We start from the raw sequence: 14234 nt of genomic DNA, 5'->3' as shown, positions 1-14234 counted from the left end.
AACCCTAACCCTAACCCTTTTATATTTAGTGTTTTACTCTCTGTCTCTGTCTCTCATCTCATCCCAATTCCCTACCAACCCTAACCTTAGCCGTAAGTGTCTCTCTCTCTCTCTCAATCAATCCTATGGATATGGAGGAGAAAGGTTGGGAGAGGTTAGAGCTTGATGATGAATTTCAGATATGTTACTGTGCTTCAGACGATGATGAAGTGAGGTGTTACATCATTAAGGTCCCTGACCCTGAAGCCTGTCCTCCTACTTCATATTTTTCATGTCCTTTACTGAACCTAAAGGATAAGAAAAAGGAATTTAGCTTCACCCCAAAGAAGCTCAGTCCTATTTCACAATCCAAGGACCCTTACCACTCTAGATACTTCACACTTTTAGGCAATCTTCTGTATTCTGTTGGTGGCCTTACAAAAGACACTGACACTGACCCTGATAGTGTAACATATTTTTGGAGTAGGGAAGTTTGGACCCTCGACCTTACATGTCCTGAGGAGGGTTGGAAGGCTGCTCCATCCTTGAAATATGGTAGACAAACCCCTCAGACCATTGTTGTCGAGGTAAGCTTTATGTCTTTGGGGTTTCGGTTGGGATTTCGAACCCGAAGGTTCGGTTGAGTGGATGGAGGTTTTTGACCCCAGTTTGGGAAGGTGGGAAAGCCTACCAAACCCCCCTTTTTTTGCGCTGATCACCTAATCCTATACGCTCACTTGGAGGCCAACGACGAGATTATGGTAATAAACCACTCAAAAGATGGATACGAATGGAATTCTGCTGAATTCTTTAGCTACAATGTCAGGTCTCGTTCCTGGAATGAGTTGTTTCAGCCTTCCGAGGAACGGATACTGATTAACACACCTATTCATGTGGAAGAGCTCTAGCTATTGGTAATACTCTCTATTGGGCTCGTGATTCTGTGCGAGAGGATGAACTCAATATCTACGCATTTGATTTAGATAAGAAATTGTGGGCTAGTGAATATCTCAACACTAGAAAAATTTTGGGGAGCGTGAACATTTGTATTCAGCAAGTTCTGGTTTTGTCCACTTGTCTGGTCTGAAATTCTGCCTTATGTCGCAGTCCATGGACGTCGACAAATTTTATCGGTATCTTTATTGTTTTGTACTTGACCTTTCTGCATTATTCCACGGTGTTCTCAACAAGGGTGAAGCTAAATTCCTTTTTCTTATCCTTTAGGTTCAGTAAAGGACATGAAAAATATGAAGTAGGAGGACAGGCTTCAGGGTCAGGGACCTTAATGATGTAACACCTCACTTCATCATCGTCTGAAGCACAGTAACATATCTGAAATTCATCATCAAGCTCTAACCTCTCCCAACCTTTCTCCTCCATATCCATAGGATTGATTGAGAGAGAGAGAGAGACACTTACGGCTAAGGTTAGGGTTGGTAGGGAATTGGGATGAGATGAGAGACAGAGACAGAGAGTAAAACACTAAATATAAAAGGGTTAGGGTTAGGGTTCCCAAGTTTTATACAACTCGTAGTCGGTATGCCGTTTGCTTATATCAAATATTTTCTCAATAGAAGGTTAAGATTGTGCCAAATATATATATATATATATTAACATCATCTAAAATTTATACACTTGGAAAATTAAGATCATCCAGGAATCTATGGCAACAAAACATGAAAGGGATAAAAAAAATTTATTAAAAAAAAAAAAGCTATAAGATATTATAAAAAAGTGAAGAAAAAAAATATCAACTATTACATAAGCTTTTTATTTAAATGATGATGATATGATTTTTATTCATTCTAATATCGATTCCGTATATTGATAATCAAGGAGTTATTTCTAAATTTGAAAAATCATGGAGGATTTATGTCTTAATTCAAGAAGTAGAGAATCATGATAGGAGAAAATCTTGGACTTATATATAAGTTAATAATCAGAAAAAAAGTAATTGATGGGAACAAATAAGTTAATAGATAAAAAAAAAATAAGTTCACATTAAAATCATTGATAAGTACGATAGAGATGATTGAAAAACAATTTGAGGTTAAGCTAGTTTATGGACTTTTTTTTATTATTTTTTTGAGAAACCATCATGGCTGTTTTATTACGTGGACATTAAACTTCTATCAAGTAATACAAAATTGGTTACATCACAATGGATGTCTTCAAACCATATTTGAGGTTCATACAAGAATTTTGCCAATTTGGCGAGCTTGTCAGCAACAGTATTTCCATTGCGCCTAACATGTGAGAAAAAAACATTTCTCAAGCTTGAGGTTGCCTTTGGTCACATTTCTCAATAATGTGACAAAAGGCAACTAGGCAAGGTGAGTCCAAAACAAGTTGCTTGAGTACAATCTCAGAGTCTCCCTCAGAGATGACATCCTGTAGCCCGAGCTCAATGGAGAAAGAAATAGCTCTCCTACACGCCAAGGCTTCCACATCCTCCTCCATGGGTGGTAAAGCAATGCGCTTCAATAACTAGACATGGCAAAACTGTTGGATTCGGGTCGGGTTAATCGGGTTTGCGGGTCAAACGAGTCGCGAGTCAAAATGGGTCATTTTTAAATGGGTCAATCGGGTTGCGGGTCAGGTTGGATTTACCCCGTATTTTTCAAACAAGTTTTTTTTTTTTTTTTTTTTTCAATTACAAAAAAAAAATCAATGACAACCTCTTTAGAAAGAATGAATAAAATCAATTAAGCAAATAAATTAACATGTGAGAAAAAAACATTTCTCAAGCTTGAGGTTGCCTTTGGTCACATTTCTCAATAATGTGACCAAAGGCAACTAGGCAAGGTGAGTCCAAAACAAGGTGCTTGAGTACAATCTCAGAGTCTCCCTCAGAGATGACATCCTGTAGCCCGAGCTCAATGGAGAAAGAAATAGCTCTCCTACACGCCAAAGCTTCCACATCCTCCACCGTGGGTGGTAAAGTAATGCGCTTCAATAACTAGACATGGCAAAACTGTTGGATTCAGGTCTGGTTAATCGGGTTTGTGGGTCAAACGGGTCGCAGGTCAAAACGGGTCATTTTTAAATGGGTCAATCGGATTGCGGGTCGGGTTGGATTTACCCCGTATTTTTCAAACAAGTTTTTTTTTTTTTTTTTTTTTCAATTACAAAAACAAATCAATGACAACCTCTTTAGAAAGAATGAATAAAATCAATTAAGCAAATGAATTGCACTTAATGCCACTTGTTAATATCCTTCCAATTTTGATAGTTTTGAGTATGACAAAAATTATTTATAGTCATAAATTCATGATGGAAAGTCTTCAATGTTAATGGTTCATTGTCAAAATGCATATAATTATAAGTTTACATCTTCAAAAAGAGATAGATCTTAAAACAAACAAAATAAGTAAACCAGCAAAATAGCAAGTTATCGGTCTTCTTAAATGCACGCGTTCATGTTGTATTTAAAATAATAATAAAGTTAGATTACTTAGAAATATAAACTAAACAAAAAATATTTAAAATAAACATAACATATTAAGTAAAGAAGAATAAATAAATATTTTATAAGAATTACACCTCAATCTCAATCTATTCAACGTTGGTAGTAGATTCAATACTGCAAATATTCATACTTGCAAATTGTAATTCAGTTGAATGAGAATTTTTTTTTTTTTAATGGTTGTCTAACACTTGACAACCTTGGCCCTTGCCTTGTGTAATGTGTGTGGTCTAATGGTCTTGTCTCATGGCAATTGGCAATCACTGAAGGGCCCTTGCCTTGTGTAACGTGTGTGATCTAATGGTGCAACGTGTGAAGGCTAAAGCTAGACCTTTTTTTTTTTTTAAATGGAAAGCAGTGCACTGAAGCTAGGCTAGCTAACTTTTGACTTTTGATGAATCAAATAGTCATTTTTTTATAATATATAATATATTGATTATAATTTTTAGTACTTTCTGTTTTATGCACTTAGTATTAGGATGTAATTTAAATATTTTTTAAATTTGTCGAATCACGGTTTATTCAAGTTGGATCGGGTTGATCTAAAAATTAAAAAAAAAAAAAAAAAAATGAGTCGGGTTATGAGTCAATCTATTTTTGCTTCGAGTCAAAAAATTAAGTTCATGTTTAGGTATTTTTCAAGTCGGGTCAAAAAATTCTGACCCATTGCCATGTTTACCGACAACACTGCTATCACCATCCCTTTTGAGTCACGCACCACCACTCCCAGACCTGCCGATCCTGAGTCCCGAAAAATCGCCCCATCACTGTTAGCCTTGTACTGATTTGGTGAAGGAGGTAGCCACTGTTCGTTGCTGCACTGGATTATCTTGGGCCATTTGAAATTCCTGAAGCCGATCAACTGCGTCACTGTAAATCCTTCCCAAAGTCACTGTGGTTGTTCCCACTCTCTGTGCATTCATTAGCCGATCAACTGCGTCACTGTAAATCCTTCCCAAAGTCACTGTGGTTGTTCCCACTCTCTGTGCATTCATGTTATGCCAAATGCTCCAAGCAATATATGCAAATAGCTCTGCCAAGTGTGGAATTTTTTGTGCTAGAATTCCTTGGAACAAGTCACGGAAACATACCAGTTTTTCTGCCAAGAAAGGTCAACACTGCTCAACTCCCACCAAACGATTTTTACCTCAGGACAACCCCAGATTGCATGAATGGCATCCTCTGTCTCACAGCAGCAATAGTCACAGAGGGAGTTCGCCGTGATATTCCTCTTCAATAAATTCATTTTTGTTGGCAAGTAATCGTTAGATGCTCTCAAGATGAAGTGTCGAATTTTATTCGGCACATTTAATGACCAAATATCTAACCAAAACTTCTTGTGGGCTGTCGTGTTTGATGGTCCAGGATTTTTCGCCACTGCCTCATTTGAAAGGAGGTGGTATGCTGACTTGGTGGAGTAGCAACCATTCCTTGTTAAAAGACTTGATTTAGACTTGAAAAATAAACTCATATTTTACTAAACTTTTATGGCTTGTTTGGAAGTTTAGAGAGGGAGGAGAGTAGAGGGGAGTAGAGGGAAGGGGAGTAGTGGAAAGGAGAGTAGAGGAGAATGATTCACCTCCACCTTATTTGAATGTTTTTAAAATTAGTAAGGGGGAAGAGAATAATTAGTCCTTCTCCTTGTGTAATTTTGTTAATATAATAAGGGTGAATTAAGTAATTTATTTGGTCAATAGTTTATGTACTCTACTCTCCCTCCAAATCTCTCCAATTTGGGGGAATTAAAATTGGGAGGCTAGAGGGAGTCCAAACCCCTCCAAACTCCTCCAAACCCCTCCCCCTCATTCTTTAAAAAACTTTCAAACAAGGTAATTGCATTACTCTCCCTCCCTTTACTCTACTCCCCCTCCTTTTTTAAACATCCAAACATGCCATTAATTAATTGAAAGTGGAGACCGCTATTCCAATCTAAATAGGCTTGTGCCCTTTAAAAATATGTTCATTTTTAGGCCTGGGTTCTAGCCTACCACAGCCATTGAAATATATAGAGTGACAGAAATAAGAGAATTGAAGAGTACTATATATGGTGGACAGCGCAGAGAAGGGGTGGGATTGTGTGAAAAGTTTCAACGCTCCAAATCGTGCTTAATAATTCTCTGTTTGTGTTCCCCTTTTGTGATTATGCATGCTTAATTTTGCTTATGACCCAGCTCCTTTAATTCCTCCACTTCTTCTTCAAAATCCTACGTTTCTGATTTAGGAGAAGTTCTGAGGTGGAAAGTTAAGGCTGGTCTTATTGTTGCTCAAGCCATTAATGTTTCTTTATATGTGTGTGTGACTGTGAGACACAGAGAGAGTATGATTGTATATATGTCTCTGTTTCTCTTTGTCTAATATTTTTTGATAAACTAGGAAAAAGATGATTGGGAAAGTTTATCCATTTTTTGATGAAAATTAATTAATGAGTGAAAGCTCGAATTTTTGCTAAAACCCAAGAGCTTGTTCATATCCCCAATTAAAAATTATGGTTAGATTGTTTTTACTCTTAACTTAAGCTAAGTGTGAAATTAGAGTAAATAAGCGCAATGAACCAATAAAGCTACCTTAAGCCCTATTCATCCATCATCAACAATAAAATGAAAGCTTAAAGAGTAGGGAAGAGAGACGCAAACATAAGATAACATTGAAATGTAATATTGAAGAGGAAAATGAAGAACTCGGCGAAAAACCTCTCCGCGACCCTCCAAGTCGAAATCAATCCACTAGAGAATAAAGTTGGAATACACGAATAACAAAAAACCCTCCAAACCTAGTCTACCCCATGTACTTGAGCTCTCCAAGCTCTTGCTACCAACGAACTTCTTGAAGTCTTGTCTTCTCTAACTTTCCGAATCCTGCAATTTAGCCCGATTACATCCGCCAATGAATGGCTCCTTCCAATACTTTCCAACAGCACCAAAATCTCGCTTAACACTAAGAATGAGTGTGGTAAGTGTTTGGGCTAACAACCTCTCAAGAATCTAGAGATGGAGAGGTAGAAGTTGAGGAAAACCACGAAGAAATGTGTAGATGATTGTAGATATAACAATCTCTAACTCTCAAATGTATTTATTAGAGTTTTTTCTCTAAAAAACACTCTTTAGAATTCATGTGTAATGAGAGTATATATAGTGTGGGTAAAAAATTTGGTAAAGCAATCACAACTTTTTGTCAAACATAATGTTTCGCGAGTACTTCGTAGGTTGGCCCTTCTCGCGAGACATTCGCGAAACTGACAGCTTGATATGACTCTTCAACTTCCTATCATGTGCTCTATACATAGCCTTTTCACAGGTTGCTTCCTGTGAGCTACTCGCGAGGTAGTCGCGAAACCCACTGATCCAACTTTTGAAGCTTGATTTTTCACTGATCTCTCATATTCATCCCTTACAAATAAACCCACATATATACAGGGAAAAAATGATTGAAGAAATTACAATCAAAATTGGCACGGAATTAAAGCCAATACAATATAAGGTGGAAATCACAACTTTACAATGACAAATGCAATGTCTGCAACATCTTCTCAACAATTTCTAAGTAGCATGTTATTATTGGTTGCTATGTGTGGAAGGAAGAAATTGTACTGTTTCATAAGATAATTTTCGCAATGGAGGAAGGTGTTAGTGATGCTGTTAGAATGGGGTTTTTTTTTTTCTTTAATTATATGTTAAAAGATAATTTTTGCAACGGAGGAAGGTGTTAATGACGCTAGTAGAATGATTTTTTTTTTCTTTAATTATATGTTGGCACTTATTGCATCATCAAATTCCGTTAAAATCAACAAAAAAATGCCTCATGAAAATAACCACATGAGAGCTAATTGTTGCGAAATAACACAAAAGATAATTCCATACTTGAAGGCTATACCACATGGATGTTATTTGTAATTCTCCCAAGATTGAAACCATTTAATTTTTTCTCTTCTTCGTATTATTATTGTAATTTGGATAATCTACCATCGTGGATTTTGAAGTTGCAGAGTACACAAAGCGTATAGCAGTAGCACTAAACAGATAAACTTCAACACAGACACTTCGGTAGCAGCCAGCAACAGGTCATTAAAAGATACTGTATGGATGAATAAGTAGGTAGAGAAACAATGCAATATTTGAATTTTCCTTCAAAACAATTGGCCTTTTACAATTGCCCATTACTGTATATTGTTTACGCACATCTCTACAACATGAGAAAATTGTATGTAACCAGTACATAAGATGATCATCTCTCATAAAATTGGCCACTTCTACGTAGATGCTGATATTATACTAATGTCTGAATGAACAAGTAGGTAGAGAAACTATGCATTATTTGAATTTTCCTTTCAATCAATTGGCCCTTCACAATTGCTTCCACAACCTTAGTGTATATTGTTTACACATATCTCTAAAACACAGGGAAAATATATACATATGTAATCAATATATAAAATGATAATGTCTCATAAAATTGCCCAATATTGTTTACCCACATCTCCACAGCAGGGCTGCAGGGGTAAAAGAATGTATGTAACCAATACATAAAATAACAATGTCTCATAAAATTGGCTGCTTCTACGCAGATGCTGATATTATTCTCTTCTAGATTGGATGATTACTAAGCACCTTGACCATCTATGAACTGTAGTCAGTGAGTGTAAAATTCAGATTAGGAAAAAAAGAGAGCTATCACAGTACATATCTGCCTTCAAGAAGCAATTTGTACTATTTTTTGGAAGGTTATTCAGCTATCATATCTTCTGCAACAGTGATGAATTTTTTTGCAATCTTAAAATTGACCTTGTCGAACATTTGACGTTCTTTTCAATGAGCTTAAGCTGATACATTAGCTTCTTCCACTCGCCTGCGAAGCCCTCCACTAGTAGGCCTAAAACATTTCACCCATAATTTATGGTTATAAGAAAGAACATAAAAGGCAATTGTTTCATAAGGAGCTTTGAAATAAAAAGAAGCATTCTTTAAGTCTAAAACCATGTAAAGCCCTATGAGAACTAATGGCATTGGATTATTTCAGACGGTTAAAGTTCCTTATCAATATCATCGACTGTACTTTATCTATACTGAGATGAACCCATATTACCATATGATTTCAATATATTTTCAATGTCCAATAGGGCAGACTAAGACTTGAGGCTTTGTTAAAACCTACCAGCGCTGCCCCCCCCCCCCTCCCCCCAAAAAAAAAAAAAAAATTTAAAAACAAAAAACAAAAGAAGTTTGATGTTTTTGTATATTAATATTAGATAATAAATCAAGAAAATTGCACTTACAGTCCACTTAGAACTTTAATGGTGTCATAGAAGAACCATTGTGAAGTAACAACAGGACCAACTAATAAAAATCGAACAGGAAGACTTCTGGTAAATAGATTAACAAGCCCAATTTTCTTCACTGCCTGAAATACAAATGATCAAAAATTCAAAACCAATTCAGCTAAAACCTTTAAATTAAATGGGTTCAAACAAACCAAAAGAAGATTAGTTTGCAGGTGCCACCTGCAGCACATTTTCAGCCTGTTTGTTGTAAAGAGAGGCAACAATGTTGTCAGCAGGGTTCGAGATGACAGTACCAACAGCTCCAGCTGTATAGCCTGCTAAACAGGTAACACTAAGTTGTTGGGCTCTTGAACAATCTTCTTTTCTTCTTTGGATAATATTGCGATATATCAATTCCACTGAATGCTCAAATGTTGAAAACATTATCATAGAGACTGCAAACCACAAAATAAATAAACAAAATGAGTTAACAAAGAGTGTACTTGAAGTTAGAATACGTATGCACAGGTTTATGCTTGCTGAATGCTTGATAAGAACTAAGAAAGATCAATAACTTTTTGAAGCCAATAACCAAGTCAAGCAAATAACTAGAAGGTCTTTCAAGGCAGCAGCACAGAGGTAAGGTTTTTATTCTGGAAGTAAAGTGCCAAAAATCTGGTGTGTTTGCCTTTAATTAACTACAAAAACTACCTCTTCTTTTAAATTTCCATACCTCAGATTTACCCGAAACTTTAACCTGGCCTGGTAGGAAGGTCTTCCTACCAGTACAACACTACCATGAGATTATTACAATGTAGCAATTTTTTCAGTTTTCTATGTTACTAATATCTCTCAATGGTGATAATTAAGAAATTGAAATAGAAATCATTCCCTTGTATTAGCTTCTCAAATGATTCAAAAAAACAACACTGTAATGACAGATAATAATAATAATAATATATATATTTTAAATTTTAAAAAACGTAATAAATAAATGTACTGCAACTTATCAGAGTAGACAGTGAAGTAGAAGCGGAACGGGTAAATTAGAAATAGCATATGCAAACATCACACTCTGTCTGCAATAACATATTAATCTAAACACCATTGTCCTCTAAAAGTGGTACCTGAAGGGCATCATAGACAGGGTTTAGGAGTTATGGACTGGCTCTGGCTAGTAGGGTTTATTTAAATTATGAGAAGACTAAAAATATGAAAATGAACACAAGCTTGGTGAACAAATTAAAAAATAATACCATGTCTTCTAAATTGAAATGCAAGAACCTGAAAAATCTACTATATTAATAAGCTACGATTCTAGCTAAATAAGCATCATAAAATTTTTGAGAATGTTGTGAGGCAGAAATATTACATGGAATATTTCGACCCCAGAGTGGAAAGAGTCCCTTGTAAAAGCTGCAGTTGACAAATAATTGGTGATTATAATCAGAAAGGGCAAGAGAAGAAGATTATCAAGTTTTGGAGTAGCTTACCCCACAAGCCCTTCAGTTGCATAGAGTTTTGGAAACCCATCAACCAAGCCCTTCGCAAAACTAGGCTGTGTTTGAACACGAATTTTGACAGCTTCGAAAGGACTGAGAGCCACATCAGCAAATACTTGAGCAGATGCACTGCTGAGAAAGAATATGAAACTCTTGTTACCATCATCTATCAACACATCAGAGTAAAGCTTCTTAAAGTATTCATAGAGACCAAATTTGCAGCCGCCTTGAATGCCATATCCAAAAAATTTGCCAGACCAACCTCTCCAAAGTGAAGAAGGTCCTTGTTCTCTCCAAAGGGTTGACAGCCCTGAAGAAATGCCATTATACTTGATTGGATTCACCTAAGGAATAATAAAGCTAAGCAAATCAAAAAGAGCTAAATTCAATGAGGAAAAAGTAAATCCCACAGAGCATATCAAAGATAGCAGAAACAGCAGGATTACTTTCACCAATGAAGGAAATGAAAAACTACAGCAAATTAATATGTAAAATCATAACAAGTAAATGACATTTTTCTTAGAAATTGAGACTGATACGTTAGTAAACTTGATACTATAAAATATTTGCTAAAATACAGTGATGATATCTTATGCAGGGAATGAGTACGGGTACAATTAATCAGTTTATTGTTTCTAAAGTTTGTCCCATTCCCATTTAATATATCATTGGCAAACCATCATAAGAAACAAAAGAAATGATACTGCTATATTAAATGCAGCTAATTCAGGCAGTGGAACCACCATTACTTTAATGGAATATCCAAAATTTAGCCCCTTCTTTACAACCACTTTCCCCCACCCACTCATGGTGACATTCCCTTTTATTTCCCTAATTTGGAATCAAATCCTATGAAGTATCAAATGCCACTTTAAAGGGAAAAGATTGAAAACAGAAGTTGCAGTGGCAATGTACTCCATGACTCCATTAAAGAGAAAAGAGATTATTTTGACTCAACATGATACTAGCCTATGTAGGAAACAAGACCCAACTAGTTAAATTCAGAAATCTCTCATCAAACTCAAGTAAGCTCATGTCAAAGACCAACTTTTGGAAAATTATGAGAAAATGATTATTCGAAAATGACAATAACAAACAGAGGCACACTTATTAGCATCCAAACAATAATCATGTCAACCATATTCCAAAATTAAATGACTTCCTAACAAGAAATTGTCTCAAGGAGAACTAATATTTCCTAAACAGTTATAAGACAAACTACTTTCAGTCTTCCACAGAGGATAACACAGCAAAAGTAAACAGGGACAAAAAGCCAAACAATGTGTTGCAATACTAGTTAGATGATTAATTCACCATTTCCTAAGCTTAAGTTTTAGAAACAATTGGTAATTTATCATAGTATCAGAGTATCAGAGCATACAGTCTATAATTGAAACAGTCTCCACTCTACCTTCTATTTTAAATGTTACAAATCTCATATATTAGGCCTCACTTATCAAGGAAAGTATAATAACGGTTAAAGATTAAATTCATAATTTCATAACATCTTAAACGTTTGGAACAATCGGTAATTTATCACATTTGATCATTTAGAAGTAAACAAAAAGAGAAAGAAATGAGTTTTAAACTGCAACAATCAAACTGACCTGCATATTCACTTTCAAGACATCAAGAGGTGTGATAGCAAGATGAGTAGTCCCAGCACTAAGCATTCCTCCAAAAGTGCAAAGCGCATAATACCCAGGTGAAAATTCCTCACAAACCCACCTTTCAACCCCTTGTCCTCCTCCTCCTCCTCCTCCTCCTCCTCTCATCTTTCTCTGATTCTCTTTCTCCTATCAGACTCTCTCTATTCAAAACTCCAACCAAGAAAATAAAAAAGACCCATCAAAGATTTTCTTAAATTTGAGATGGGTTTGATCGTTGGAGTTAGAGAGGACAAGAAAGCAGTTGTTTTTACGTACGTTTCTCACAGGGGGTTTTGAAGTTAAAAGGAGTTGGATGCCATGGCTGACTTTGCTTGCTTGCTTGTTACAAATGTAATGCTAGGCAACGTGTCCACGTTTACAGTTTGCAGTTGAGAATCTATGGCCAAAAACAAAAACGAATACTTTTTTGGTAAATGGCTTACTCAAACTCACTGGCCGCCAAGCCTTTAGCATTAAAGAGTCTCACATTTGAGAGAATAGACCAGTATGAAGTAGAAGCCGGGAAACCTAACGTAATCGAATATTTGTATTACCAAATGGACCTCACACAATTTTCTTTTTCTTTTTTTGACTTTTTGTTATGTTTTCCCAGGTCATTCTGTATATAGTTATTAGAGCATTTGCATAAAAATTTTTGTTACTTATTTTAGTATAAGGAACCTATTTTTTTTAAACACCAAAATAAGATTATTTATTTTATACTATATTTTATTAAAATATTAATTTTTAAAATTATTTCTCCTCTTTCACATACAACTATCATCATCTACTATTTTCCTTCATCCTTGAGCTACCAAAAAACAAAAAAAAAACAAAAAGTAAAATGAATAATGTCAATGCAAATTTACATGATTACTATAATAAATATGTATTTTTAGAGCATTCGCATCAAACTGTCTAAAATTTTATGTCTATTTAAGCAAAAGAACTTACTTTTTCAATTTCAGACAAACACTTTGCAAAAACATCTACATCAAATTATCTATTATATACTATATTTTTTTTAAATAATCATATATTTTTTCACCTAAATGAGAGAGAGAGAGAGAGAGAGAGAGAGAGAGAGAGAGAGAGAGAGAGAGAGAGAGGGTAAGACAGGAAAGAAAATTCATATATTTTTTCACCTAAATGAGAGAGAGAGAGAGAGAGAGAGAGAGAGAGAGAGAGAGAGAGAGGCTAGTGAGGGTAAGACAGGAAAGAAAAAAAATGTTAGGATAATAAAATAGAAATATACAGTAGCCACAAATATTTACACGACTATTGTAGTAATAATATATATGAACAATGTTACAGGTAGGTTGATATGGATAGTTATTTTAGAAAAAATGTGTAAAACTTGCCAATTTTTCTATTTTGCATTGTCTGGTGTGAGTGCTTACATAAATTGGCATGACTTGATTTGGGTGAATTTTGCGCTTGATTGGCTAAAATATGATATTTTTTCTATTATAAGAGCACTAATGCGAGTACTTTAAATTCTTATACTAGTAGGGGAGAATTGAAACCAACATGTCTCGATAATTTCATTTCATCCATAATTTAAGAAGAATCTTTTTTAAAAATAGAATATTATGTCAGTAAAATCACACTTGGAGAGAGCATGGACTAAACAATTATATTTGTACAAACTTTAATGACGGGGATGTCATTTATACAAATGTTTGAGGATGAATGTGTTTTGACTAGGGGTGTCAATATATGTTCGACCCAATTCGCAAATACGACACGAACCCAATACGAGTTTTTTCGAATTAGGGTTGGGTCTTAATGGGTTTGGGTCATAAACAAATCGACTCGAAAGCGACAGGATAAGAAACGTGTCATAAGCGGGTCAACCCGCGTAACCCACAATAGACACATTTGAAATGCTAATTTATTTGTGTCAACCTGAAATAACTCACTTAACACAACTCATTTAACTTGTATAACAAATAAATATTTATCTTATTTTAGATTTATCAAATACCATTTATATCCAACATATATTTTAAATTAAAAAAAAAAGTGAGTAATTACAAAAATTTACAATTGATATAATTGGAAATTGAAACTTTACAGACCCTAGAACTACTTTTTTTTTTTTTTTTTGGCATAGAACTTACACAAATGAAATTGGATGAGCTTGTAGGAGATGTTATAGATTTGGACATCAACAAAGAATCTATGAATGATAATCGTTATCATACTCAGGATTAGTCTATTTTTTGTTCAAATTTTTTCAATATTGATACTTAGCATTTGGCGAGTTCCAAGAGTATTATATTTTTGTTGAACTATGTTATTTTATTTTTGTTAAACTTTGTTATTTTGAATTTGGGTTGAAGTGTATGCACTTCTTTTTTAGTGTAAAGAACTTATTTCTA

The 14234-nt window shown here is 35.0% G+C and overlaps 1 protein-coding gene across 2 annotated transcripts; it reads right to left on the bottom strand.

Annotated features, from left to right (window-relative positions):
- Positions 1 to 7848: 7848 nt before the first annotated feature.
- On the bottom strand, positions 7849 to 12355 carry LOC112033134 (mitochondrial phosphate carrier protein 1, mitochondrial). Of its 2 annotated transcripts, none has more exons than XM_065763381.1 (6): positions 11809 to 12355; positions 10464 to 10545; positions 10193 to 10333; positions 8940 to 9154; positions 8715 to 8839; positions 7849 to 8311 (listed from the first exon to the last, which is right to left on the bottom strand). In XM_065763381.1, exons 1-6 carry the CDS (start codon positions 11974 to 11976, stop codon positions 8257 to 8259), a joined length of 786 nt encoding a protein of 261 aa, XP_065619453.1. In that variant the 5' UTR covers positions 11977 to 12355; the 3' UTR covers positions 7849 to 8256. The 2 variants fall into 2 exon arrangements, with proteins under 2 accessions (XP_065619453.1, XP_065619452.1); XM_065763380.1 differs by adding an exon at positions 10072 to 10115 and having other exon boundaries at positions 10193 to 10545; positions 11809 to 12353.
- Between the last annotated feature and the right edge of the window lie 1879 nt (positions 12356 to 14234).

This window comes from Quercus suber, unplaced genomic scaffold, assembly GCF_002906115.3.
Source record: "Quercus suber isolate HL8 unplaced genomic scaffold, Cork oak 2.0 scaffold_504, whole genome shotgun sequence".
NCBI classification, from domain to species: Eukaryota; Viridiplantae; Streptophyta; class Magnoliopsida; order Fagales; family Fagaceae; genus Quercus; species Quercus suber.
The sequence above is the reverse complement of the archived record's forward strand: the minus strand, read 5'-3'. Positions and strand labels throughout refer to the sequence as shown.